Source organism: Neolamprologus brichardi, chromosome 6, assembly GCF_056152115.1.
Source record: "Neolamprologus brichardi isolate AB-2024 chromosome 6, ASM5615211v1, whole genome shotgun sequence".
NCBI classification, from domain to species: domain Eukaryota; kingdom Metazoa; phylum Chordata; class Actinopteri; order Cichliformes; family Cichlidae; genus Neolamprologus; species Neolamprologus brichardi.
In genome coordinates this window covers 9771830-9799825 of record NC_142109.1, presented here as the reverse complement: position 1 = coordinate 9799825, position 27996 = coordinate 9771830, and the positions used below count along the sequence as shown (strand labels likewise).

Sequence of the window (27996 nt, the reverse complement as noted above, 5' to 3'; positions counted from 1 at the left end):
ACAGTTCCTCCCCTTCTGCTCCAAATATCTCCTCTCATTGGTGTAGCTTCCTGTCACTCAGCTGGGGCAGGTCTGTGAAAAGGGCCCGCCCACCTGTCCGCTTGACAGTTCGTTGCTGACGTCACCGAATCCGTCCCATCACGGAAATATGGAGTAGTGACAGGAGATGTTACGCTGCGTTTGTTGTGGCTTTAAAGCGGCACTTCGAGCTTTGAATGTTCGTTTTTAGTGGCTGTCCGCATGGATTTAGCGATGTTAAACGCCCGTGGTTAACTTACGAACAGTGGCTGGCAGGCGCTGGAAATGGAAAGAGACTTCGACCTCTGTTTTTAGTTGAGTACCGTCAGTTGTTCGTTTATTAAGAGCCATGAAACAAAGTGTTTTAGGGGTCATGGGGGCTGTGGGGCGCCTGATCCTGTCTCTTCTCCTGCTGTCGTTGGAAGGCAAGCTGGTTCAGGTAAACTTTGTAACTTTGAGTTGTGTGGCGCTTTCTGCTTCTGTTGTTGTGAACACTGTTTTTGTGTTTCTATTTATGCCTAACGGAACTCCCAAATGGCATGTGTGTCTATTTCAGGCTCTAGCAAAGTTGCGGTGATATGATGGGACGTTTAACGTCTTTAGCTAGCTAGCTAGCTCACTCGTCAGAAGAAAGTTAATACTGTGTGTGTGTGTGTGTGTGTGTGTGTGTGTGTGTGTGTGTGTGTGTGTGTTTGTGTGTGAGAGGGGGGAAGAGAGAAAGTCAGCTTAGTTTGCCTGCTTCACTTTTACCTCTGCTTCAGGTTTACTCTCCTGCTAATGTATAAATATGGGAGAGGTGGACTCTCAGACACAGTCGAAGGGAACTTATTTCGACTTAAAGTGATTTAACTTTAATCTTAACATAAACTAAACTTAAAGGCAGTCAAGTCCCCACTTTTGTTAAACAACTGTATCTGCCCACAGCGTGAGTAATACAAATACACTTAGGTTAACATACACACCCCTCGGCATGTGGTGTCGAGTTTTGGAGGGCAGGGCAAATAAGGATATCCTGCTAAATCAGGAACACAGTGCACTTATTGAGTAGAAACTCACTGCAGGCCATTACAATCAACCCCCCACTCCCCAGTGGTGGACCTGACACACACACACACACACACACACACACACACACACACACACACACACACACACACACACACACACACACAAGCTATGCTGAAATCTTCGACACATGACACGACTGACCTCAATGTCAGACAGCTGTTCTAAAGTTTCAGTCTGTTTCTGTGTGTGTGTGTATGTGTGTGTTTGTGTTGTGTTTGTCTATCTAATTTCTTCTGGCGACCCTTCAGGTTGGTGGGGTCAGATCAGTCACCCTTCCAGAGTCCCTCCTGTTTGTCTCCACTCTGGACGGTAGTCTGCATGCTGTCTCCAAACAGACAGGAGACATCAAATGGACTTTAAGAGAAGGTCTGTACACAAAGAGTCAGTACTGTTTACTCTGTTGTATTTAATTATTTTTAAAAACATACATCATGAAGTTGCTCTTCTAATTCTTTCAGACCCCATTATTCAAGTTCCTGTCTACCTCACAGAGTAAGTAACGTAGAGACACACAGACATGGGGCCCTGAGTACCACTACTCAGAAATAAAAACTTAACTTTCCTTAAAGTGTCACTGCTTTGCTGTTTTGTGCTTTTAGACTTATCTCAGGAAGAGTGAGCCACAACCCTTATCATCTAAATGCATAAACAGTTTACATAACTGTGGAAATTCTTCATCAAGTCTTGTGATTGCCTTTAAGCAAAGCATGGATCACACCAGAAAATCCTGTGTTAATAACAAACTCCGAACCTTAGTTTAAGACAAAGCTGATATAATTAAGTTTGAATCATATATTGATAGGGCAGCACGGTGGTGTGATGGTGCCCTTTCTGTGTGGAGTTTGCATGTTCTCCCCGTGTCTGTGTGGGTTCCTCCCACAGTCCAAAGACATGCAGTTAGGGGGGTTAGGTTAACTGGTGATTCCATATTGCCCATTTCTATAAGGAAGTTGTGTTATTGTTGTATAGATTGTATAGATGTTCTCTTTTTTTGATTGGGATTCATTTCTAAATTTGTGCACATTTCATTTAGACCAGGTTTCCTCCCAGACCCCAATGATGGCAGTTTATATGTACTCGGTGGAAAGCACAAGGAAGGTTTGATGGTAAGGATGCTTGTTTGTGTTATATTTCATATATTTAAAAAAAAGAAAAGAACTTGTTTGATTTATTGTATTGATAAATCTGCAGAAACTGCCTTTTACCATCCCTGAGCTGGTACAGGCAGCTCCCTGCAGGAGCTCTGATGGGATACTCTATACAGGTCAGATTAACACGTTTTTTTATCACCATGTGTGAAACAGACTGTCATAAAAGGAGACGCTGACTTACATCGCTGCTGTTTGTTAATCTTCGCAGGTAAAAAGCAGGATGTGTGGTTTGTGGTGGATCCTGAAACCGGTGAAAAGCAAACCAGTTTGACAACCTCCACCTCCGACTCCATCTGTCCCAACAGTCCCCTGCTCTACATTGGACGCACAGGTACGTCTGCACAGGTGGCTGCACCCGCTCACGTGGCTGAGGGTTGAAGGTTGATGGGCGTCACTGTTTGTTTTTCCCAGAATATGTTGTTACCATGTTTGATACGAAGACACAAGAGCTGCGATGGAACGCCACGTACAACGATTACTCTGCTCCGCCTTACGACGAGAAGCAAGACTACAGTACGTCCCTGCACGCACAATCAGTTGCTGAGTGTGAATACAGTTGTTTTGCCAGGATTATTGTGACATTGCACAAATGTAACTCATGATTATCCATTATTGTAGTATTTTGATACAGACTCTAGGTTATTTTTTACATGTAAACAGCTGGTTAAAATGATCTCAGACACTTCCAACACTAACATGTTGCCTCTGGTTTCCTTACAGAAATGGCCCATCTTGTTTCCAGTGGTGATGGTCTTGTTGTGACAGTTGACAGAGAGTCAGGTAGGGGGAGGTGTGTGGTTTTATCCCTTTGTGAATATTTTAACATCTCATATGATTGATGTGTTCCTTAACAGTCATATTGAGGGTTGTAAGTCCCGTGTTGTTGTTGTTGTTGTTTTCCAGGTGATGTCCTTTGGAGTCAGAACTATGGGTCGCCAGTGATCGGCGTCTACCTGTACTCTGGAGACTCGCTGAGACACGCCCCCCACCTGTCCCTTGCAATGGAAACACTGCGTTTTCTCACATTCTCGTCTGCTGGCAACCAGGCAGATGCACACTCCACTTTGAAGTGGAGCTATCAGTTTGTGAAGGAGCAAGCCACTGCACAGACTCAGCTTGTGTAAGAAGAATTGTGTTCACTGAAGAATAGAGGATTGTTTTGTTCAGTCTCTGAGTTCCTTATTGATTGTTATTCATGATGATCTAACCAGGACTCGGAGAAAATGCAAAGCATGTGCTTCAAATGCAGATGATGACAGATGACAGGGACTCCTCATAACTGGAGTTAACATGCAGCACAGATGCCAAGATCTGCTTCAGATCAGAATACCACCAGATATATTATCACGTATTAAAACACAGTTGCTACAGGCAAAAAGATGAGTTGAGGGGAAAAAAAAGATACAATGAAAGTCTCCTAAAAAGCTGTGAAACCGGTTCCTGGTCTATCTTAACTAGGGCTGGGTTTCGTCACTGATTTCTAGAATCGATTCGATTCCGATTCACAAGGTCCCGATTCGATTTAATTCGATTCACTTCGATTTGAATCTGGGAAATTTTGACAGTCAGAAATATTATAATTCAGATCAGTACATTTACATATTTTTGTATCTATAAAAAGGAAGCTGACACACGCAAGACTTTATCAAAGGCGTGAGTGTCACAGCAGATGCCTTTGTGTCAAAGTAGCTGAGGATAAAACACAGAAAAACATGAAGGTGATTTTCCTGGCCTGGGATTTTATAAAAATATTCTGCAGTACATCAATAACGAAAGAAAACCATTAATCAACATTACCTCTGAAATTACAGCGGTTTTATTAGAGACACAGCATTTTGCATTTTGCATAATTTTAAAAAGTTTAAATTTGTTCAGTATTGAACGGCAGAAATTAGGTTTTCTTTTCGGAAGTATATAAAATGAGAAAAAAAAAACGTTGGCCGACAGCGCTGTAAACAACGGTAGACTTGTGCGTAACAAGCAAGCGAATAATGAAGAAAACAGATTTTTAGATGGGAAACTGTTCTTGAAGTACAGAGAGAGGGAGAGAGAGAGCTGTGCATCGTGGTCGAAGCAAAACAGCAAAAGTCAGAGTGAATACATGACGATGTTTATGTGAAGCGTAGTTTGGATCTTCTTTTGCTGCTGGTTCGGTCAATATTGTTTGGAGAGACATCAAACTAACAGCTTTAGAATCAGCACATAAAGGGCGTGAACACAAAGCGCGGACCCGCCGACAGATCAGAATCAGCGAGCTGTCGGCTTTCAGCCCCGACTGTGAGAAAGGCGACATCTAACTGATTCTGATCCGCGGGTCCCAGCTGTGTGTTTAAGTCTTTGTGCAGAATCCGTGTACCTGCTCTCATTTACTGTCTTAGCTGTTTGGTGGTTGTTGAAATTTTGTGAGATTTCACCAGAGATTCTGGCATTTCATGCAAAATAAATTTATATTAAAAAATCGATTCAGGATTTTAATGAATCGATTTTACGTTATCCAAGCCAGAATCGATTTTAATCGATAAATCGATTATAAAAACCCACCCCTAATCTTAACTCCTGAAACCAGAGGAGACCCTTATTTTCAAGTCTTCATTTCATCTTTATTGGATAGAGACAGACGGGAAAGAGCGTATGATGTTTTAAATTGCTACACAGTCATGACTCTCATTTGATGCACAGTTGGGCTCATGAATACTTGGACAATGACTGAATTAAAATAACTCAGCTTTTATTTCCTTAAGGCCCACTCTCTATGTGGGAAAGCTGGACTCCCACCTCTATGCTTCGACTTCTCTTGTCCACCACGGAGTCTCATTAGTGGTGAGTTCAAGCTAAACAGTGTATCCAGTCAGCTGATGATTGAGGTGATAATGGGGAAAGTCCACTCCTGACTCATCTGTGCTCTTTGTTGTCACGGCAGCCTCGGGGACTGACCCTGGCACGGATCGACGGTCCACTGACTGCTGAGGTGACGGTCAGAGAGAGAGGGGAGTGTGAGATCACACCATCCACCGATGTGCGCTATCCTCCGGGGAGCATAAACAGCCAGAAAAACCACTGGCTGCTTATAGGTGAACGTGTTCAAACACACAGACAGCTTTCTTTATTAAAAATAAATAAGTTCTTCAGACACTAACCAACACAAATGACAACATTTGTATTAATGAAGTTATTGTCCAGAACTAGACAAATGGCTGCTGGTTTTTAAAAATAATAATAATAATATTAAAAAAAATGCAGACTTGAACATAACAATGACACCTCCTTGCAGAGAAAATTGCAGTGAAGAAAAACGAGTAGTGAGCTGCAGGCTAACCTCACAGGCACAAATTCAGAAATAAAAGTGTTGACATAAATGACGTTTAAATCAATTAAAATAATAATAATAAAATGAAGCGTTAATCGATTCACAGAACGTAACATGAATTTGTGTGTTAATTTGCTTCTGTATTTATTTACCTTTCTGCTAATTCATCTATCCTTTACTCAGATAATTTGCATACTGCTTCAGTATGCAAATGAGTGGGCTGCTATCAAAAGAGTGCAATGGGGTCAGTCTTATGCATATTGTTTGGCTCACAAATGTAATGGCTGCCTCCACTTGTTAGATCGCTGGAGACCTAATTAATCTAGCCGAAAACAATACTGTCAGTAAGGAATGATTAATGAGGAAAATAACTAATTCAGTACAAATGTAAACAAATACACACCCATGTCAAAATGGAGATATTTATTTAGTGTATCATTTTCTCAGTTAGTGCATATATACTCTTGCTACATTAAATAATGATCTATTTAAGTATTTAAATGTATTAAAAATGATATTCACATAAGCAGTGGAGCATTAAGATTAATATCCTTTTTCTTTATTTTCCATGGTAAGAGTTCTGGTGTAGGAGCAAAGTCTTTGATTTATGCATCAAACCAACCCCCCCCCCAAAAAAAAACAAACAAACAAACAAACAAACAAACCCCGAAATAAACAAAAAAACAAAAAGCCCCCACAAAAAACTTGTGCAGATGTAAATGTATTTGATCTGTGTGTTTTGCTGCTTCAGGTCACCATGAGCTCCCCCCGGTAGCCCACACAACCATGTTGAGAGATTTTCCCACCACCCTGCAGCATTCTGGTGAGGCGGTCATCCCCCCTCGATCTTCTGCCTCCCCTGCCTCCCCGCTGTCCCCTGCCTCCCACTACCATCAGCGCTATGTGAGTCACGACTGTTTCACAAGGAAAATGTAAAAAAAAAAAAAAAAAAAAGGTGTCCTCATCATCTAATTCCTCTTTTTTTTTTTTTTTTTTTTTCTCTCTCTTTTTCTTTCTTCTGTATCTCAGTTTCAAACATTAGCTGGCAGACATAGTGACGCTAAGGCTAACCAAGGAGGGGCTGATGGGAAGACATCAGGACAGGATCAGAGGTCAGCCACCGTGCTGCCTCTCTATGTGACTCAGGACCGTCTGACTCTGGCTGTCGTGACTCTGCTGCTGGGAGGATGGCTCGCCTTCATGTTCACATATCCCATCGTGAGTTTCTGCTCGTTTTATGCTTCTTCTTTTTCCAGAAGCTTTAACAAAAACTCTTTTCCTTTTTTTAAAGAATTAAATGAGGTGATCACTAACACTCCTTTCTAATCAATAATATGCAGTGTCACCCATATATAAGCTTATGAGCATACCTTAGTATGAACATGAGAAATGGGAGTAAACCGCTGCTGCATAGCTCATTAATAAACTCATTACATGTTTTAGAAAGAAGAGCAAAGTACAAAGGCGAGGATTTATGGTTTTGTCTGGGTGTCCGACAAAGGTGCTCCGATTTAATGGTGGCAGGTGGGATGCCCCTGTAAGTGACCTGTGATCATCATTAAATCCAAAACAGTGTGATGGAAAATTCCTGCTGCTCCCAGTTTTCCTCCACCCACCTTGTTCCTCTACTTAAGTTAGAAAGCTGTGTTCCTATTCCAGCATGTCATTCATTGACCCTTAGAGAACAGAGATCATTGTTTCATCTTCAGCTGTTGTTTACTCATGCGGGCTTGGTAATGAATGGTGACAGTACAAGCGAGAGATGAAGAGCTTTTCCACTCTGTTTGAAAAACCGAGGGCTGTAATGCTTTTTAAAATGCAGCCTCTTTTGTGTCTGCGTCTCATTTTTTTTTGGGCTGATGAAGCTCCCCTCAGCAGCACTTGGAATAGAAACAAATATGTTTTCTGGACGGGTTTCAGCCAGATACAGTAACTAAGCCTCAGGCAGTTATCATGTCACGCCACATATCATGAACAGGACATTCAGTTATTGCAGCAGGTTATTTGCTCAATGCCACCGCGTGATAGACACATCATATTTACAGCAAAGCTTATCCTCACAGCTTCAGTAGCACCTTCCTGCATATATATGCATTTCCTAAGTATTGTTTTTGCAGAGTTTAATAGGCTACTGAGTGTATGTGATTGATTAACAAAAAAAAAAGTATATTCCCCACTTAATCTAATAAATCATAGTTTGAAACAGCGATTATGGAACAAACTGCAGATAAATTGCACATTTATTTGTGTTGTTTTTGTTTTTAAGCTTCTTTTAATTGGCTTATGTGGAGTTTCCACACTACTGAGACTGAATTGCAGTTGCCATGTTTTTCAGTGTGTAGACAGTTTACTAATCTTATATTTTCAGTACTGACCTTTTGAACTCAACCTTCTTGTTTGATGTGTTGTATATCGATATGCGTCTCTCCAGCGTGCAGCTCAGCAGTTGAAAGCTCAAAGACAGCTGGAGGAAGCCTTTGAGTCTCGTCTCCAGCGCATGCAGACCAACATGCAGACAAATACGCAGACACAAACCTTGGTTTCTTCAGACCCACCTCCTTCTACTGATGCAAACATCTCAAGCGGTGTGTAACTTAAAAACCAAGTTCTCTATCGCTCTGTGCTTGTGAGTGCAGTGATGGTGATGAGAAATGAAGAATTAATAAAACCTGTCATTATTGAGGCCCAGATTAACCTGGGCTCAGTGTAAGTTTTAATACCTGCAAGAGTCTTATTCAGACTGTATATCTATACCTAGACCCGTTGCCTGCATCTACAGAAGCTCCACCTAGTCCTCACAGTCACAGCAGCAGCAACACATCGCATGGAGATAAAAATGGCAAGAATGGACACAAACCCACAGCAGGTGAAACGCAGCATACTTGGCAAATTTGCCTCAAGATGCTTTTGGGTATAAAAACTCAACAGAAAGCATTACTGGGGGGGAAAAATCACTGTTGCTACTTCACCTTAAAGATGAGCTACATTTAGTTTTCCTTTCTTTATTTTTACTTTTTCTATTTCTCAGAAGGAAACAGCGAGGAGGTGCACGTGGGTAAAATCTGCTTCAGTCCCTCTGAGGTGCTCGGACACGGCTCTGCAGGAACGTTTGTCTTCAGGTACGATATGTTTGTAAGCAGAAAACTGTATCAGTGGATTTTCATGATTTTAAGCAAAAGAGAAAACTTGTATCATATTTTTGTCAAGAATTCTTCTTAAGCATATAAAAAGTAGCACGCTGTTTTCAGTGCCCATCACAGATAGCACTAATCCTCTGTATGTTTTCCTCATGATTACGATATTAATCATTATCCTTAATAAGGATGAGGATGACACCTCCTCTGTACCCAAAATGATGAGTTTTGACACTTCAGTGTATGTCAATAAAGACATGGTTTGATGACCATTAGGATAGTTTGCTTATTTTTTTCTGAGGGTAGCTGCTTAGGCAGAGACCATCCTCACTAACCTCTGATGCATCAATACAGAAACGCTCCAATCAGGAAACAAAGGTTTCAAGGGTTACTCCTGGTAGGCTGTGAACGGGTAAAGAGTTAAAAACTAGAGAGGGAAGAAATGGATTCTAATGGATGTTTATCTGATTGTGTTTTTTGACTTTACCGAGGTCTATACTATAGCTAGTGGTGTGACTGGATGTGAATAGGAACTCATTCAAAGCTAAGGTGACCACAGGTTGAAAAACTTGACTCATGTCTTTGAAAATATGACAAGCACCAAAATACGGAGCACACAGCTGTCAGTATTTCTTACTCCTACTCTCTATAACAGCAAAACATCAAAATCCTGACACAAACTTTATCTTTTTGAACAACACACATGCACATAATCATGTTATGGGGATTTTAGGGGTAAATTTGACGACCGCCTCGTTGCCGTGAAGCGAATTCTGCCAGAGTGTTTCGAGGTGGCAGAGCGAGAGGTGCAGCTCCTCCGAGAGTCCGACACGCACCCCAACGTCATCCGATACTTCTGCACAGAGCGAGACCACCTCTTCACCTACATCGCCATCGAGTTGTGCACCGCAACTCTGCAACAGGTTGGTGCTACAGTGGACTGTCACTGAGATCTCCGCTTTGACTGTTAATTGAATTATCTCTAAAACACTTGTTTTGTCTGTATTCACTGCAGTATGTGGAAGATCCGTCCTCCTTTCCTGAGCTGAGTCCTATAACTCTGCTGGAACAGACCATGTGTGGCCTCTCACATCTCCACTCACTCAATATAGGTCTGAGACACGTACACACACACACACACACACACACACACACACACACACACACGTATATTTACATACACTTATCTTTCCTCCATCCTTTATCCGTCTAGTCCATCGTGACCTGAAGCCTAGAAACATCCTGCTTTCTGGGCCGAGCGCACTGGGTCGGGTCCGAGCTCTCATCTCGGATTTTGGGCTCTGTAAGAAGATTCCCGACGGTCGGAGCAGCTTCTCTTTGCGGTCTGGAATACCAGGAACTGAAGGGTGGATAGCTCCTGAAGTGCTGCGAGACAACCCTGAAAATAAACCAGTAGGTTGCAAACATCTTTATAAAAACTGCTAAACTCTTCTCAATAATAAGCCAGGTTGGCCTTTAGAGTGAGAAGTACTTCATTACCTGTTGGTAAAGGTGTTTCTCGTCTCATCTTTCCAGACAGCAGCCGTGGACGTGTTTTCAGCAGGCTGTGTGTTTTACTACGTAATCAGCAGGGGGCAGCACCCCTTTGGCGATGCACTGAGAAGACAGGTCAACATCCTGTCAGGAGAGTATTCGCTCTCACACTTTATGGAGGATTTACATGGTGAGTGTCTTTCACTCGTGCCTCTCTCCTTAGTAGGTCCTATGATGTGAAAATGGAAAACCGTCCATGCTTTCATACGTGAGCACCGTTTAGCCACCAGACTTTGAACCGGTGCATCAGTTCAAAGATGCTTTTGGCTGCAGTTTTTCCAGTTACCTGCCTGAAATTGATGCTTTGATTGGGCCCTTTTTGTAAACCGTGCTCAGATCACATCTCATGTTACTAACTGGAAAACATTTATATTTGCTGGTCTTATTAGATGATGTCATAGCACAGGATCTGATAGAGCAGATGATCAGTGCTGAGGTGGAGTCACGCCCCTCCACTGCCTGCGTGCTCAAACATCCGTTCTTCTGGAGCCCCGAGAAGCAGCTGCTATTTTTCCAGGTGTGTTGCCTCAGTTGCTCTGTGGTCACTCGTTTATAGCTGCATGTAGACATTGAAATCTAATAATAAAATGATCACTTTTATTATTTCTATTTAGAGATGGGCTATGAAAAGATGTTGTGGGGAATTTCTCTTTGCTCACAGAATCTGCAAACACAAAGCAAACAGTGTTATTTATTTATTATTTTTATGTCTATGTTTGTATAAAGGATGTGAGTGACCGCATAGAGAAGGAGCCTGCAGACAGTTCAATTGTAGTCCGATTAGAAACTGCAGGAAGATTAGTCGTCCGAACCAACTGGAGGATGCACATCTCCGTGCCTCTGCAGACAGGTTCGCACACACAGACACACCCTCGTAGCTCTACATGCATGCTTAACATCTGTGCAGGACAATAAGCCTGTAATGCTTCCTCCCCCACCCCCCCACCCCCTCCTCCTCCATGGGCGCCCCAGACTTGAGGCGGTTCAGGACCTATAAAGGAAACTCAGTGAGAGACCTGCTGAGAGCCATGAGGAATAAGGTCAGCCAGCATTACAATCATTAGATTCATGCAGAATTATCTTCAACCCACTTTTTATGTTTTTGACTTTTTTTGTTTTGTTTTTTGCATTTACGTTACAGAAGCATCACTACCACGAGCTCCCACCAGAGGTGCAGGAGACTCTTGGTGAGCTGCCCGAAGGCTTCGTCGGGTACTTCACATCACGGTTTCCACGGTTACTGATGCACACACACGCTGCGCTGCAAATCTGTGCCCATGAAAGACTGTTTCACCCTTACTACCTACCCCCCAATGCCAAATAGCTTTCACAAGGCTATGCACTCCACATTTCATGTGCAGGGCCAAGTAAAAGAAATCCCTGACTGTACCCTGTTATTGCTTTTGTAAAGCCTGTGCTGTTCTTCAGGGGAAGTTACAGCTGCTCTGAAAATATTTTTATAGAACTTGGGGTTGTTTTATAGATTAATTTTATTGTATTTTTTATTTCTTCCCTACTTAAAGAATGTATATATTTGTATTAATAATATGATATGTTTTTAAACTAGATCTCAGTCAAATTACATTTTTTTTTCTTTTTCTTTTTGGGCTTCACTAAACCTAAAAAACAACAGTGGTTATTAACTCTGTGAGCCAGCCTCGGTTTTTTCCAATGAGAGCTATGAGCATGTTAATGATACCAGATATCCAGACACGGACAGGTCTGATCCGGCACATTTCTGACCAAAGGAACAAACTATAACTGTAAACAAATGGATAAGATATGTTAACACAGGCTAAATACAGCAGCCAAGGCCAGGAAGGTAATCTTAAGTAATAAGCCTGTTAATAAGGCTTGTTATTTACTGGCCCATCATGAAAGTAAATTTGATCACAGTGACAGTGTTGCTTACATGGTGTGTAAGTGTATTTTTGCTTTGTTACAGCAAAAAAAAACCCCAACAGAATTTAAAGTAAATTATTTGCAAATCTCTATAGCTATCTGAGAGCAAAACCTTTGGCTTCTCCTGATTGGAAGGAAAAGCCAAAGGTTGTAGGTGATTGTTTAAAAACTGTAGACACTCTTGTTACCTGTGCATCAATGATCTTTCAGCATGATAAAGTGTATATATATATATTTTTAAGAGAATTGACTGGTCAGAAGGTGCTGTGTTTATTTGTGTAGAAAATAACCTGCCCTTGAGCAAGTACATTGTGTAGCACAAGTTAAAATGGAAGGTGAAAACACAGCCGCTTTTATTGAACTGAAACGAAATGAAGTAAAATTATGATAAGTTATATTAACTACTGAAAATAGCCTCTCTGACGGTGGGGATAGTTTTACAGGTTGACAGAATCATGTAGACTGATGCATAATAACTCTGAAATGATTAAAGAGTGTGCTGAAGAACTGCAGCAGATCTCGTCTTCATGTTGTCAGTGTAGAGGTTTATAACTGGGTGTACAAACGTTGTTGAAGCTGTAGCTAAAGCACACACCGCAGATACTGAGGTACACAGTTACACAAGGCTACACACTAATGTTCGTGCTGTGCTTTCTTTAACTGTTCTGGAGACAGTGCCGTACCTGCATAAGTGAAGGTAGTTATACAGCTCCACCCAGGCATGTTGCCCACTAAAGAGAATACAGTGAATATCACAATCAGACATCACTGACACACTTCATACGTGGGTAAAGCTGTGAAAACTTGGGAGTTTATCTCTGGTTTCTGGTAGAAGACTTGAGGCCACACATTTCGCACGCCCATCCCAGCAGGAGAAGAGGGGAGGCGGCCGGTGCGCACGGCCAAAGGGTGAGAGTCCCAGCAGACCTGAAGCAACGGGCAGTTGACCCTGATAGAGGCTGGGGCCAACAACCACACCAGAACGCACGTGCACACACATATGCGCACATACACACTCCGACCATTCACTCACACTCACCCACTAATGACACAGAGAGAGACATAAAGACACTTGCACACACATTGACCCCCACCCCCCACTGTCGACGTGTTGGCGAGCATGTGGTGCCCCGAATCAACAGCAAACCGGAATGCTGCCAAAGTACACCACCTTGCCTGTAGACCCCCGTCCCAGGCAAAGTGTATGGAAAAAAGATGTAGGAAGATGAATGAACGAGTGAAATAAACTGAAGCTTTGGTTTTATGCCAGGTGCACCCATTTTTGTCTTCACGTTGAAGCAAAATAAATTTGTTCAAATCTAAGTTATTAAATCCTAACAGGAGCACTTGCAGCATTAAACTGTGTACAGCACAGAGTGAGACATGGTGGAAAGCAAGACTTAAAGATGAAGAAGGTAAAAGGTAAAGTTTTCTTTTTACACTTTGTTGAATACGGAAAGACTCATTTCAGACATTTCCTTTTCTGATGTCAATTGTTTATCCTGGTGAGAAAATGTCATTCCTGTGCAGATGAATGTGCCAGAGAGGTACTTACCATTTGAAAATGTCAGTGGGTATAAAAAAAAAAAAAAAAGACAACAACAAAAAAAACCTACTAAACTGACTTTGCTTCATTTTTTTATGTATTATTTTTATTATTTATTCAGAGTTACACAGTAAAAACAGAATCATTGAATCACAGTAAAAATGCTGCATTGTCTACTTTACTCCAGCAGAGGGAGACATGTGCCAAGCCCAGCTCTGATCATTTAAATGACTTTTCTTGGTAAAGGCTAGAAGTAAAGAGGAAGTCGCAGGCTTCTAAATTGCTTTCATGCATTAAACAGAATTGTGATTGTGTGATTGTAGGGCGATCGTGGCTCAAGAGTTGGGTGTTGGTCTTGTAATCGGCCGGTTGCCGGTTCGAGCCCCGGCTCGGAAAGTCTCGGTCGTTGTGTCCTTGGGCAAGACACTTCACCTACCCCCTACTGGTGATGGCCAGAGGGGCCGATGGCGCGATATGGCAGCCTCGCTTGCCTTCACCAGTGGTATTGTGAAGCGCTATATAAATGCAATCCATTATTATTAAAGTTATTAAGTAACAGATTAAAGCTGTGTACTTGTGTATATGCGGTCACCGTCCAAACATGTAAAACTGTTCTCTTGCGTTCGTCTTGGCCTGATTAACAATCTGCCCTCAAAAACACATCCCGTAGAGCAGATAAGATGTCAGACATCAGTTAATTCCACTGTCAGTGTGAACTTAAACAGAAGTGGTTTAATGATCTGAAAGCCTGGGGAGCAGCTATCTGTCATGACCAAATCATCAGCTAATGAACCACTCGTTCATACTTTATGCTCGTTTATCTCTGATTCAGTCGTTTGGTCAGTGTGTGTGTGTGTGTGTGTGTGTGTGTGTGAGTGGAGAAAAACAGAGGGAGTACCCGGCTCATTATTAAATATCAGAGTTCAGCTGTAGGTCCAATCAAAACAGCCTTAGGGAAACATCAGCTTAACCAAAGTCATGAGACCAAATTCACTGCTCTGCACACATGCAGCTGTATACACACTCGAACCCACAGTCACACACACTCGCACACAGATAACAGATAAATGTGCGTGATGGCTCTCAGGTCTGTGGCTATTCGGGTAGGCAACAATTACGTTACGTTATTGCTGTAACAACAAACAGAGAAGTCCTCTTTTGATTTCTGTGAGTTGGTTTGTGGCTAAAAATGGTGTTTCTACATTATTCTTGATTTACTTTGGTTGCTCGAGGCAAAGTAATAAAAATGGCTACAATCACCTTTTATCCATTGCATTAAAAAGCTTTGCATCATTTCCTGCCATTTTGTGTTTATTTTGGTTTGTTTTTGGCAGAGAAGTGAGTCGTTATTAGCAAGCTGCACATAAAGACTGGATGGCTGCAGTGCACCGATATAAATACCTATCTTAATTAGTGCTAACTATCATATAAATAATATATACATGTATATAGAATATTCACTGTCCAAAACTGAATTAGGCACCTTACTAATACCTTTCTAATGCTTAACAGTGTGACATTATTATAAAGTGCTACCCCAGTTTTATATTTTCACTTTGAAATAAACTCCTCCTTGGGTTGAATTGAGTTCAACTATAAGAATATCCTGCACAGACCTGCTGGTGTTGACTATGGTGTAGAATTTAGCATTGATACTCTCTGTCTCTCTCTCACACACACACACACACACAGGCTACACATCAGACACAAACGTTGAAATGCAGTGCGAGGACGAAATGTCCTGTGCCTCTCAGCTTCTATAAACGAATGCTTCCTTATGTTTCAGAGACCACTGGGATATATTTTTCTGCTCCCTGCTTTTTCCTCTCATCTCCTTTGTACGACACCGCGGGAGGCTGGTTAGGTTTTCTCTGATGTGTGCTAGCCTCTGTGTGTGTGTGTGTGTGTGTGAGTTTGTGCTGTGGGGTGAAGAGGGGCAGGCGATCGAAACAGCCTGAGTGATGTCGTTCTGAGTCTCTCCATTTTGGGATCAGGACAGGAAGTGGGCTCAACAGAGGAAACATGACCTCCTCCCCCTTCTCTTCTCTCCCTCCCTCTATCCTCTTACTTTTCCCTGTATTCCCTCTTCCTCCCTTTGTCCGTCCCTCCCCCCCTTAGTCAGCGCCTACCCATTCACAAGGTCACTTCAGTGTTCTTCTGGAGCCGGGAGCTCTCGTATGGCTGTCACATTCATTTCTGCGGCGTGCCTGAGCGGACCTTAAATTACACTCTGCTTACTTCCTGTGTAAATAAATCTATGTTAACCAGTGATTTCTAAAACAACACTAGAACTCTGGTCTGCTCTAGTTGTTTCTGGGCTCCCTCCCTCTCTCCTGAGACTTGGAGTCTGTTATGCAGCAGAGCTCCTCTGATTAAAAGCCAAAGCAAAGGTCAGACTCTGCTGGGTAACAGAGATATTGCCAGACTTCAGCTTTACTCTCATGCCCAGTGGTCTGATAGCTCTGGTTGATGAGTTTCATGTTACATTATGTGGGATGAGGGCCTACGGTTAGCCTAGGTTGTAGATCAGTGTGACATTACTTATCAGGAGCTTCAACTCTCTGGCTTCGCAAGAGAGCTTCTCGTGTTCATAAATACTGATTAAACGGCCCCAGGACATTAGAAAAACATATTTGAATTTATTTCCCCCCGCGTTTCTCCTTCGGAGCTCAAAAACATTTCTTAAAAATCCTCACATCTATCCGCCCCCCCACCCCTCCTCCCTCAACTCCTCTCCGCTAATCTTTCTACCACTCTTCACTTTCCAGCTCAGAGGGGCTCGACCTCTTGCTTTACCGCATACACACTCAAGCACACAAAAGACGGCCACACTGAGAAAATAAAGAAACAGCGTGTCAGCAAACGGCAGTGTATTTCACCACAGAGCACAGAGCCAAGGCACTGGAAAACAAAAAAACAAAGGCAGAAGACCTCCCTCTTTTCATCCCCCCCGCCAACCCTCCCGACCTTCATCCTGTTCGCCTTTCAGCGTCTGCATCTGTTTGTTTGTTTCATTGCCTTTTTCTTCCCCAGGCGTTTTCCTTTCTGCTCATTTTCTCTCGGACACATCCAGTGCAATGACGACAATTACAAAATTAAACAAAACGACAAAAAAAAAAAAAAAGTTAAGCGTGAGAGGAAAACAAGGTAGGTTAGCTAACGACACCAACAGAGCAGTTATAGTTACAGTGATACCGTTAGACAGAGTGCCGCTTGTATTTTAGGATGTGCACACAGTGTCAGTCACATACTTACAGTAATTAATGTACAGGATTTATCAACACAAACACAGTTTTAATACAGTATCAGAACGAGGCGAGAGTGGGAACGTTCCCGGTTTGACTCATTCGCATTCGAGGCAATGCAGACTTATTACTCGGGGTGGGAAGAGCAGCCCGGCTGTGTCTGACTGCTGCATACCAAAATGCAAATCAGGGGTTTTCACTTAACCTCACTTGATTGGAGGGAAAAAAGTAGTTTTTAAAAATGTACAAAGTATGAGGGATGCTCCTGTGAGCAGTTTAACCACCATCAGAAATCAGTGCATAACATTTGTTAAAACTGCAGATAAGCTACGTAACAGGACATATTGTGACTGGTTGCATTCATAGTTAACCTGCTGGTTACTTGACTTATAATTTCACCTTTATACCTGCATTACATGTCTGACACTGGAAAAACTTGCACTGAACAAAATATTTCTGCAGTTATCAGGTTAACCCAATGCAGAAAAAAATCCAGTCATTACATTCAAATCAATCAAATCAAGACATCTTGATGGACTGGGTAATATAAACTCTTGTGGCTTTTTCGGTTTTCGCTGTGCACCTCCTGCTGAACAAATATCTGACATTTCAGCTGCTAAATAGTCCACTATGTTCACAGGCTGGCTGCTATTTTTGTCCGGCTGCAGTTTAGCGTTCGGAAAGAAGTGCAGTGTGGTTGGTTTTTAGGACTTTTTTGGGATGGAAACAAGGCCGTGAGTGGTGAGAGTGAACCAAACAAGTAATGTTGGAGACTCTAAAACCAAAACAATGAGCTCAAGGACACTATGAAACTTCATATAAAGCTGGAGGGAACTTTAGAGGAGCACGACGATACACATATTTGTATATATATGCATAGAAATTGTCTGAAGGTCAACAGGCACCAGAAATGCTCTGGTTTCCATTTGCAGTCAAGAACGTCTGATAGATGAACAAGAGGAACACATTTGCCGATGTGCAATTTGGAAAAAAACATCTGCCATCACCTGATTTTAAAAGAAAACTGCATTCATAAACAATCGGCAATCAATGGAACAGGAAGTCTTAGATCAGCCTTACGCTGGACACACCCGAGGGTTTTCAGATGATGACCGATGATCTGTGAATTTGTTACCTTGAGCCGATCTTTCCCTTTCATATACGCAGCATTGACCAAAGCTTTTTTAAAATATTGGAACATCTTTAGTGAAATTGTTTTGATTCCTAAATTTAAGTATGTTGTATTTTTAAAAATTTAAATCCGAGTTTTTTTCTTCTTGTTTTCAATGCAGCGGACATTTAAATAAATGATCTCTAGCCGTCGCTTATCACTGAACTTGTATTTCTGACAGTAATCAAATATTTGGATGTGAAGGCAGCACTTCTTTCTGGCAGCTTCCTGTTTTCCTTACATGACCAACTACTTTGTTCAGGATACTTTCTAGGAACTCATTAGGAAATCACAGACTAGCCAGTCACCAGAACGTGTTTAAACTAGCTTCCCTGTGATGATTTTTGTTTCTTTTTTTAAAAGAGTCTGGCTTGTGTAAGTCACTTGTTATTGTCTCAGTGTTTTTGCTAGGAAGCCTTCCCACCCCGACTGCTACAAGTCCAAAATGGCTACAAGAAACACGGGGATAAGGTCATCTGCAGTTCAATCTCTTCATTTTCTGCTGTTCCCGGCACGTTTACAGGACAAAGGGAAGAGGAACAAGCAGCGTAACCAGAAGCCAAAGCTTTTTTGTAGATTTTTTTAAAATACTTTTTACTATATTTCTTTTTATACTGCCTCAGGTCAAGTCTAGGCTATTGTGGTGCATCTACTGGGATGCTATGGAAATCACAGAAGGGAGAGAAAAGCTCGGGAAAGGTGTATGGATTCATACGAAACCAGGAGCTGCGTGCACTTTTCAGAGCTTAGATGAGACTCTAATTTGACCGTCTACTTCTGAGGAGAAGAACAATGTGTCTATTGTGCCGAGAAGGAGTGGGATTAGAAGAATAACACTTGTTATCTGCAGCTGTTGATCTCTCGAACAATGGCGGGAACAAGAGAATTAACACAAGACGAGGAAAGAAAAGACGGGGCAGGAGAGGACGAGCGGTGTAGCGCAGCTCAGTCTCACTCCTCTGCTGAAGTTCATTGACAGGAACACTTGTGCAACCTTTTCACATAACACAGCATATGACCAGTATGGACCCCAAACCCCCTTCCCTCTGTCAGGTGTACTTTAAGACAGTATTTTTCAGCTCCAAACCTCATGTTTTTCCTCCTCGTATTCTTTCTTTGCGCTTCTTTCCCCTCCCGCGGCGTCTTCACACAGCTCGAGCTACATTTCAACAGGCAGCAGTCTGACTGGGTTTAGTGACATGTTGTCATGAGTCTTATATACAGAAGAGAAAAACAACGTTCAGTGCTCGTGTCATGTAGTTGGTGCTTTCCTCTACATTTTTTACACATCTTGGAACCTGTGCAAGGAGAAGCCCACTGTCTTTTTTCTTTTCTTTTTCTTTTTTTTTACAGCATTCACACATTTATACAGGTTAAACATAGAGATTCCACAGGGCCCAAAACGTCCAGAGTTGCTTCAGGGCTCCACAGGTTCAGAGGTCACTAAGATCCACTCTGCGTGGGTCAAGTGATGGTTCCACAGGTCATTGTTGCTTCAGATCAAAGGAGACCTTCTCAGAAGTCCTCCAGGCCTGGATTCACGGCTGGTTTCACAGTTAACAGTCAGAGAGGCCATCGTCTATGACGTGAAGGTCACTGCAGCATTATATCTTTGAGGTTTTCCTGCAGGATGGTGTCCTTCACGGCGTGGAAGACAAAGCGGATATTTTCTGTGTCCACCGCAGTGGTGAAGTGATGGAAAAGCGGTTTCCCTCGGTTTCTCCTCTTACGACTAAACAACTGCACCAGGAACGCCTGGAAGAAGCAGAGGAGGAAGAGTCTTTATGTGCGTGTGTTCACATGTACTGTACTGACGTAAATACAAGATCAGACCGACTTTTATGACATAGCAGGAGGATTGGACTTTTTGGGGGAAGATATTTTTGTTGTGGAACTATTGTCACATATGTAGTGTTAGAGGGATGGATGTTCGTGTTACACATGGCCTAAGGTTCAGATAATGAGGTCAATGTACAGTGGAGAAAAAACCTATTTGATCCTCTGCTTAATTTATACATTTATTCACTTACAAATATGTGAATAGTCTCTAATTTTTATGGTAGTTTAATTTTAATAGAGAGATATTGCCCCAACAACAAAAAACACACACCCATTACATAAAAGTTATAAATTGATTTGCATGTCTCCCACAGATTGACTATGGTCCACTGTGGGACACAGATTACAATCAATAAATCAATCAGTCAGTTACAGATACTCCTGATATCAGCTTGTCCACTAGACACCGGTCCAGAGAATCAATTTCTCCCATTCCAACCTCTCCACCACCATGAGCCAACTGCTGAAGGACATCAGGGGCAAAATTCAGAAAAAAAGATCAGTCACCCTCGCGATCGGGAGCTCCATGCAAGATCTGGCCTCACAGGGTGAGGTTGATCATGAGAAAGGTGGTGGATTGGGATAAACTGCTGTGGTCAAACTGAGCTCTTTGGCATCAACTTGGCCCGCTGTGTTTGGAGGAGGAGAAATGTTGAGTATGACCCAAAGAACACCACCCTCACAGTCAAGCACGGAGGTGGAAACATTATGCTTTTGTTTTCTGGACGGGGCCACGTACTGCAACAGCCGGAAAACAGAAGATGAGTCATGGATGGGCGATCCACCATGACGATACCCCAAAACATACTGCCAGTGCAACAAAGGAGTGGCTAAAGAAGAAGTACAATCAGATCACGAATGGCCTCGCCAGCCTCCAGACGCCAAACTTATAGAAAATCTGTGGCTGGAGCTAAAGCTTCGAGTTGCCAAGTGGCAGCCAAGAAACCTAATTTATAGACATTTCTGGGAGTTTCTGTAAAGATGAGTGAGAATCCCTTCAAACCTGTTGACCATCTTGCCAAAAAGGGTTTCTCCATCAAGTACTAAGTGATGTTTTGCTGGCAGCTCGAATGCTTATTCCACTCAATGACATGCAAATCAATTTCAAACTTTTATGTAATGTGTTTTTTCTGGATTTCTGGTTGATGCACTGTCTCTGTCTATTAATATGAAACTTTCATAAAGACAAGACACTATTAATTTCTCTGTGAGTGAGCAAACTTCAGCAGAAGATCAAGTGATTATTTCTCCCACTGTATGTGCAAGCACTGCTCTAAACAGCGTTAAATATTTCTACTCTTGATGCTGTAACGACAGCAGACATCCTTAATATGGTCAACTAAGGCTCTGGCTGCAAGCACAGAAGCCCCGCCCACCTGCCGTTTAAACCTTCTGTTTGCATAGGAGAACCAATCTGAAGAAAGGAGCTAAGAAAGCTTGCTTCAAACAGTGGATAAACCGAGGGGCCTGATCAGAACAGTGCAAGATAAATAAATCATGCAAAATTAATCCAGTAGAGTCCAAGAAAATCTAGAGCTACAGGGAGCATAATAAGTCTTTTCAGGAAGGTTTCTCAGTAACCAGATATCATGGAGGTGGAAGCCCTGAAAACAGCTCTCAGTGCTAAGCAAATGTGTTTCAGCGACTCCTTTTCATCCTTCATAAAAGGAAAGGAGCTAATGTTGCTGCTCAGTTTGAAGCGATGCTCTATCTGACGGTTAAAAACAAAACAGTGATCAACACGGCTCACAGGCTGTGAGAAAAATACTGGTGTATTTCCTCTTTTATAACTAGTTAAGATGCTCACATGTTTTAAACCCTTAAAAATATGCTGAAAACTACTAATCTTATGCTTCTGCGCTAAAATCTGCTGGTCACAAAGCCGGCGTCTGCAGGAGAAAGGAGCGAGGAGAAAGAGCGAGTCAGCTTAAAATTGTAAAGGTCAGCGGTTCAATACCTGACTGCCTTAATCTGCATTTTGAACCCCGAGTATGGATATTAGGTTTAAAGGCATACATGGGATGGATGAGATTTGTAGTAAGAAACCAGTACCAGTACTTAAAAACATTTAGAAAGCTGCACTGTAACACACAGGTTGCAGAGAAACCCAGGTAGTATTAGTAATGCGCTCATTTTGAGTGTTGCTCTATAATCCAGCTTTTAGGATTATCATTAATTATCTTGACTTCAGTCACGGATGCTAAAAGCCTTATTAAAGGCAAGAAGCAACCTGGATTATCTCTGCAGAAACGAGAGAAAATATTGGCAGAAAAACAAGCCTTTAATTAGCAGTATTAATGTTAACTGCATTTCTTTTTTAAAATAAAGCCTTGGTAATAAACTGATGTCTTTATAAACGCTCCTTTACATCTTTCATTGTCGCCCATAACAACCTACGTGTGTGATGACAGAAATTTTGGTCCTTATAAGCTTACATGGTAAACAGATAGAGCCTTTCTACTGTACTGAGCACTCAAAGCTCTTTATACAACTTGCCCTAGTTACCCATTCTCTCCCATTTATGCAAACCCTTCCTTATGTAAGTTCTTTTTATCTAACATTTACACAATTGGGATTACTATCTTGTCCGAGGATATTTGGCACGCAGACTTCCGATTAGCAGATGACCTGCTACAGCGACCCATGTATGGGCAGCTTCTTCTGGAATGCATGAAAGTTACCACTGTTGCAAAGCTGCATTGAGAAAGATAATGGAGCACTTTAGGAAGACGCTCAAAATCTGCAACTGCATTCAGAGTTTTGCGAAACCTCGGGTTACCTGTACGTCCTCTAGCCTGCGAGGGTCTCCTCTGAACTCAGGAAAGTTCTTGCGAATGTTGGCCGTGCGAATCTTTTCCACCAGCAAGTCCGTCTTGTTGAGGAAGAGGATGATGGACACGTTCAGGAAGAGCTTGTTGTTGACGATGGTCTCGAAGATGTTCATACTCTCGACCAGACGGTTTGTCCTGCGGTCCTCCATCAAGACCTGGAATCACATAAGCTCAACATTATTCTTTGTCTAGTTATTTATTTTTTTCAGGTCTTATCTGCGTTGCCAATTAAGGGTTCAGTCGTCATCATATGACCGCTGACTTGAACTCGAGCCACGACTGTGGGAACAATGAAGTTTCCTCAGCGCACCACAAAGAGGGCTTTGTGTTTACCGCAAATGTTGTGCGTCTCTCTGATGTTTCTTGTGCATTTCGCAATCCCAATAGTCAAGAGACTCGTCTGACAAACGCTCCCACTGCATCAGCATTTCATAATTGGGCTGACAATATGTGGGTTTTTTTTGTGTGTGCACGTACCTGGTCGTACTCCGACGACGAGGCCATGAAGAGTATCGAGGTTATCCCGTCGAAGCACTGAAACCACTTCTGCCTCTGGGACCGCTGCCCTCCAACATCCACCATCTTAAAGGGAATCTTTTTGATGACGAAGTCGTGCTCGACAATCCCTTTAGTCGCCTTCCTCGCAAACAAAATGTCTTGCTTGCTGGGAATATAGCTCTGAAAAAAGATATGAGAACATTGTCTTGCAAGGGAAAAAGTACAGAGTGTGCTTCAGATTTAACCAGTCACTATGACTCACCAGTTGTCCAATACGATCCAAGTTATCCAGGAAGTATTTGACCGACTCACTCTGCAGACAAGAAGGAAAGAATCCATCACAGCCGCGACACAGACCTGAGTCATCTTATACGCATTAAGCAAACTTAAAAGACTCAAAATAATCAAATTATGGCTCTTGATCACATTATCGGAACGATTTCATTTCTTGTATTTCTTCCTTCTTTAATTCTCATTTCCATGGAGGCTGTCGTATTGTGGTTATTAATTTAACAAGACATCAATCGTTGCAACAAAGGACAGAAACCATGTGAACGACCACAATCATATTAGTCCCATTACATCTGTGCAGCTCGCAGCTTGATCACATCTAGTTATCATGTCACACAGAACCTGCCACGAGTCCGCAGCTCTTCAAAGCTCGAGATGACATTTAAGCTGCACTGATCCACATTTTCCAATCAACAAAGGATCAAACAATGACTTTTAATTTGAAAAATCGCGGTTACAAACCCGCAGAGAATATAAACCCGAGGTGCGGCTCACCACAGGTTTTGGCTTCTTTCGGCTCATTGTGCTGGTGTGACAGCCCCGTGTTGTGGTCTAAAGATGAGCCATTAGCCATTAGTTTTCTATATAGACCCACAATCACACCCCCACAGTTTTAACGCTGTTCTAACATCGCGTTTATCGAGTTTGTGGCAGAAACGACTCGGATTTGCCCCGATGATCATTTTAGAGTAAACATTAGCCTGCCAGATACATTTAACTAGACATATGTGAACGTGGGGAATAATAAGGTTGTCATTATATTCCCATCATGACTTATCTGTGCATGCTTCATATCGTGACCCCTATGCAAATATGCGTTTTAAATATATCTTTGTTTTCGACTTCGTCTCTGTAAAGCACTCTGAACGACCTTGTTTCTGAACACAGCTGTTTGATTTTACCGCACCAATTTTCCAGCTGGAGCAGAGAGCTATTTTCACATTTAATAAACTTACAGTAAATAATCTGCCTAACGGCAAACAGCAGCCAGACAAAGTTGAACACAGAGATATTTCACTTTGCGTTTCAGGACGCAATAAAAATAATCTGCTCCCTACCAGGTCTTAAAATTCAACAACATACTGATAGATAGTTACACTTTGTTACTATATATTCATTAAAAAAGTGCGTGTGATAAGCTAAGTACATCCTTACTCCTTATAATGGTAATTAGCAACCAGGTGGTAATTAGCAACCAGGTGCACTTGATTAACTGATCCTCAGCAAGTGTAAACACAGCAATTAGGTGTTTGTTAGCACAACGCCAAGGAGGAAAGCCTTTACCGATGATCTTAAAGAAGTTAATTGTTTCAATGTGGGAAGGACTATAAAGCCATTTTAAAGTAACTTTAATTCCATCACTCTGCAGGGAGAAAGATTATTGACAAATGGAAAACAGTCAAGACAGATGCCAATCTTTGCAGGGGTGGAAGGTCCAAAAAACCGAAAAGCCACATCTCAGGCTCTGGAGGCCTCAGTTAGCATGTTAAATGTTAAAGTTCATGACAGTACGATCAGAAAAACACTGAACAGGCATGGCTTGTTTGGAATGGCTGCAAGGAGAAAGACACTAAAGACAGTATGTCAACGCAAACACCGCACGACAGATGTCAGCACGGTGATGGAGGGGTGATGATTTGGGCTTGTTTTGCAGCCACATAACCTGGGCACTCACATAGTCCCTGAGTGTATCATAAACTCCTCTGTGTACCTGTGTAAGTATTCTAGAGTCTAATGTGAGGCCATCTGTCTGACAAGATAAAGCTTTGGCTAAATTGGTTCATGCAATATGTCAATGAGCCCAAGCACAGCAGCAAATCAGAGGAGCTGAAAAAGAAAAGAATGAAGGTGCTGCAACGGACAAGTCAAAGTCCAGCCCTGTCGGAGGCTGTATTTACATCATTTTAAGACTTGTGCTGGCTATGGTACACAGATGGTGTCCTTTCTTTTTACCACAACTCTATACAGACCAGAAAAACTCTCACAAATGAGAGATTATAACAGACAACACACTACACAAAAGGTAGGCTGTGGCGTCACAAGGCAACCCTGTGATGAATAAATCTGGTCTCACGTGGGCACGTATCAAAACACAACCTGACTTCCACATACAGCCGATTTACACGGAGACGAGAAATGAAACCGAGGATAAGAAAATTTGATGAACGTGACTTAATTCACAGGAATAAGGAAACACATTAAGATGGCTCATGCGTCACGCTGTACAGTGTCACTCTTTCTAGTCTATAGAAAGAACATGATTCGAATCATTTCATATCCTCTGCAAACATCCACCGAATCAGTCATCAGGGAAGTACCTAAAAATTACCACAGTGTCTGCGCTGAACACACAAAACTTAATTTGGTGGAATATCCCAGTGTGCTATCAACTCTTTCACTTTAGATCACACAAGATTATCCAAGATCTTTGCCGACTCTTTCTGAATGCATATAGCACAGCTGATGTTTTTGGATGTAGCTATCCTGATACTTCAGACAGCGGTTGGTTCCTTTCATGTTTGCTAGCTTCGAAACTCAATTAGACAACTGTTGAAACTTGAGATGTGTAGTCCATTACTATGAGCACCATGTGTGCTTTTTTGTCACTGCTCCACCATCCACTGTTGTAGAGTAATGTGGTTTAAGCGCACACCGATCTTCACTGCAATGGATCGCACAGCTCACTCAGGTTTTAAGAGGCTGCTAATTGATTTTCATGCTGCTTGGAAATGAATGGAGACCAGCGGGTGCCTGCAGCAGAGGAAAAAGGTTTATTTGGTTTCTCTACAGCACGGGAGCTTGATCTTCAGAGTGCCGTGCTATACTCATGTGCTGTAAATGGGCTGAAAGCAAGCAGGAATAATAGGTATATGCATTTCAAACTGGAATCAGGCTGATTCCCAACAAAAGTTTAAAAATGAACCTTTCTCTTCCTCCCTCAGGAAACAGCTGTGCGTGTGAAAACAGGAGAGGAGAGGGGGAGGGAGGGATTAGCGAGTCAGACAGAACTCAAAGTTTCAAAGTCAATTTAGCACTTGCATCACACGCACACACTACAATATAACATTAGTCGTCTGTAATGCCGTGCTGACAGCAGCTTTTTCCAGATGTTTCGGTTTCTTTCAAACTGATCAACAAGCAACAGTTACAAAAAAACCTCCAAAAAACAACTCTTACTCTTCATGTTGGCCCTGACATGCCCCGTAACAACCAGGAAACGTGACCTCTGTGTGGGTGAGATGTGAACCGGTGACCCCGCTGCTGACCTACGGTGTCATTGGCAATAGGAAACACAAAGCCGGGGGGCTCTGATTGGTTCAGCCGGACACAAACGACAGGGGAGGCTGGTTGGAGGGAAAAGCAGGGAGAGGGGAATTCCCAGAGATGAAGGGATACGCAGACACACCAGACAGACACGCACGTGAGTGTGCGCCCGCAGACGCACTGACACGCACGCACACGCGCTCAAGCGCAGATCGTTTCCACGGGCGCTTCAACTGCCATCAGCACAAATGAAACAGTCTGATCATTCATGCGGTCGAAGCTTCAGACTGAATTTATTTTATTAGATCAAGGATGGATTTTAGTGCCTGGTAATGCAGAGCTGTAAATGAATAAAATATAGCTCTGGGCGTGCATGTGGGCGTGAGCACGTATGTGTGCGAGCGTGCATGTGTGTGAGCCCGTGTGTGAGTGTGCATTTGTGTGTGTGTTGAGTAAGGCAAGAGGAATGTCTCCATTCATGGTGTGAATGGGCAGATTAGAGGCTTTATTCCAGCAAAGACCTGAATAAGCTCCTGTTCTGTGTGTGTGTGTGTGTGTGTGTGGGCACAGGTATATGTGTCACTGAGTGTGGGACTAAGTGCAGTGCTACTGTGGGTCAGTCCTTTCAATTCAAATAATAATAAAATACTATTTTTTAGTAACTAACGAATAATTTTAAAATTTAAAATGTCCACTGACCTTTCCAGAGTGTCATTTTATGACACCACATAAGTACATTTTTATTTATTTATTAACAAAGAATGAATCAACACTATTACACTTCATGCCCAAAAGCTTTGAATGACACACCATGAATCCAGTTCTTGAGGCAGGCAGACTGGCACAGTCATCGATGCGCTTGGTGAGTCAGGCGGAGAAGTTGTTGTGTGCCTCATGCAGCGATGACACGGGATTTTTAAGACCGATATTTAGTCCTGTAAAAATCTGATATCTTGATACGTTGGCCAATATTTTTTCCTTTTAGAGACACAAAACATAAAAAGACCTCGCCTTCATTTAAATGTCCATTTGTTCACACTCTCCCGACTCTGCTCAGTCTCTCTATTACTATTTTGTCTATTATTGTAGGGTCTTCACCGTACATGTATAAGGTGCCTTAAGGAGACTCGTGTTATGATTTGATGCTAAATAAACACAACTGAATTGAATAGATCAG

The 27996-nt window shown here is 42.3% G+C and overlaps 2 protein-coding genes across 3 annotated transcripts in view; one reads left to right on the top strand and one right to left on the bottom strand.

Annotated features, from left to right (window-relative positions):
• Positions 1-120: 120 nt before the first annotated feature.
• ern2 (endoplasmic reticulum to nucleus signaling 2) lies at positions 121-13115 on the top strand. Of its 2 annotated transcripts, none has more exons than XM_087841639.1 (24): positions 121-332; positions 1335-1452; positions 1545-1578; positions 2120-2192; positions 2278-2350; positions 2446-2568; positions 2649-2750; positions 2958-3017; positions 3141-3357; positions 4979-5057; positions 5158-5308; positions 6296-6447; positions 6574-6762; positions 7976-8129; positions 8303-8410; positions 8573-8663; positions 9412-9601; positions 9694-9790; positions 9892-10091; positions 10215-10362; positions 10622-10749; positions 10959-11082; positions 11205-11272; positions 11374-13115. In XM_087841639.1, exons 1-24 carry the CDS (start codon positions 216-218, stop codon positions 11554-11556), a joined length of 2979 nt encoding a protein of 992 aa, XP_087697765.1. In that variant the 5' UTR covers positions 121-215; the 3' UTR covers positions 11557-13115. The 2 variants fall into 2 exon arrangements, with proteins under 2 accessions (XP_087697765.1, XP_087697766.1); XM_087841640.1 differs by having other exon boundaries at positions 139-457.
• Positions 13116-14537: 1422 nt separating this feature from the next.
• The window catches only part of gna12a (guanine nucleotide binding protein (G protein) alpha 12a), a 34599-nt gene continuing 21140 nt past the window's right edge, over positions 14538-27996 (bottom strand). Inside the window, exons 3-6 of the mRNA XM_006796153.3 lie at positions 23527-23577; positions 23244-23444; positions 22715-22921; positions 14538-19851 (exon numbers count right to left, since the gene is read on the bottom strand). Coding sequence (XP_006796216.1) covers positions 19690-19851; positions 22715-22921; positions 23244-23444; positions 23527-23577 — 621 coding nt within the window. The 3' untranslated portion in view covers positions 14538-19689. The remainder of the gene's footprint in view (positions 19852-22714; positions 22922-23243; positions 23445-23526; positions 23578-27996) is intronic.

Excerpts from the sequence above, each read along its gene's own strand:
- ern2 (XM_087841639.1), top strand. The coding sequence starts at position 216 with ATGTTCGTTTTTAGTGGCTGTCCGCATGGATTTAGCGATGTTAAACGC. Across the intron at positions 2,751-2,957 it reads CGACGAGAAGCAAGACTACA|AAATGGCCCATCTTGTTTCC; the intron begins GTACGTCCCTGC and ends GTTTCCTTACAG. Across the intron at positions 3,018-3,140 it reads GACAGTTGACAGAGAGTCAG|GTGATGTCCTTTGGAGTCAG; the intron begins GTAGGGGGAGGT and ends GTTGTTTTCCAG.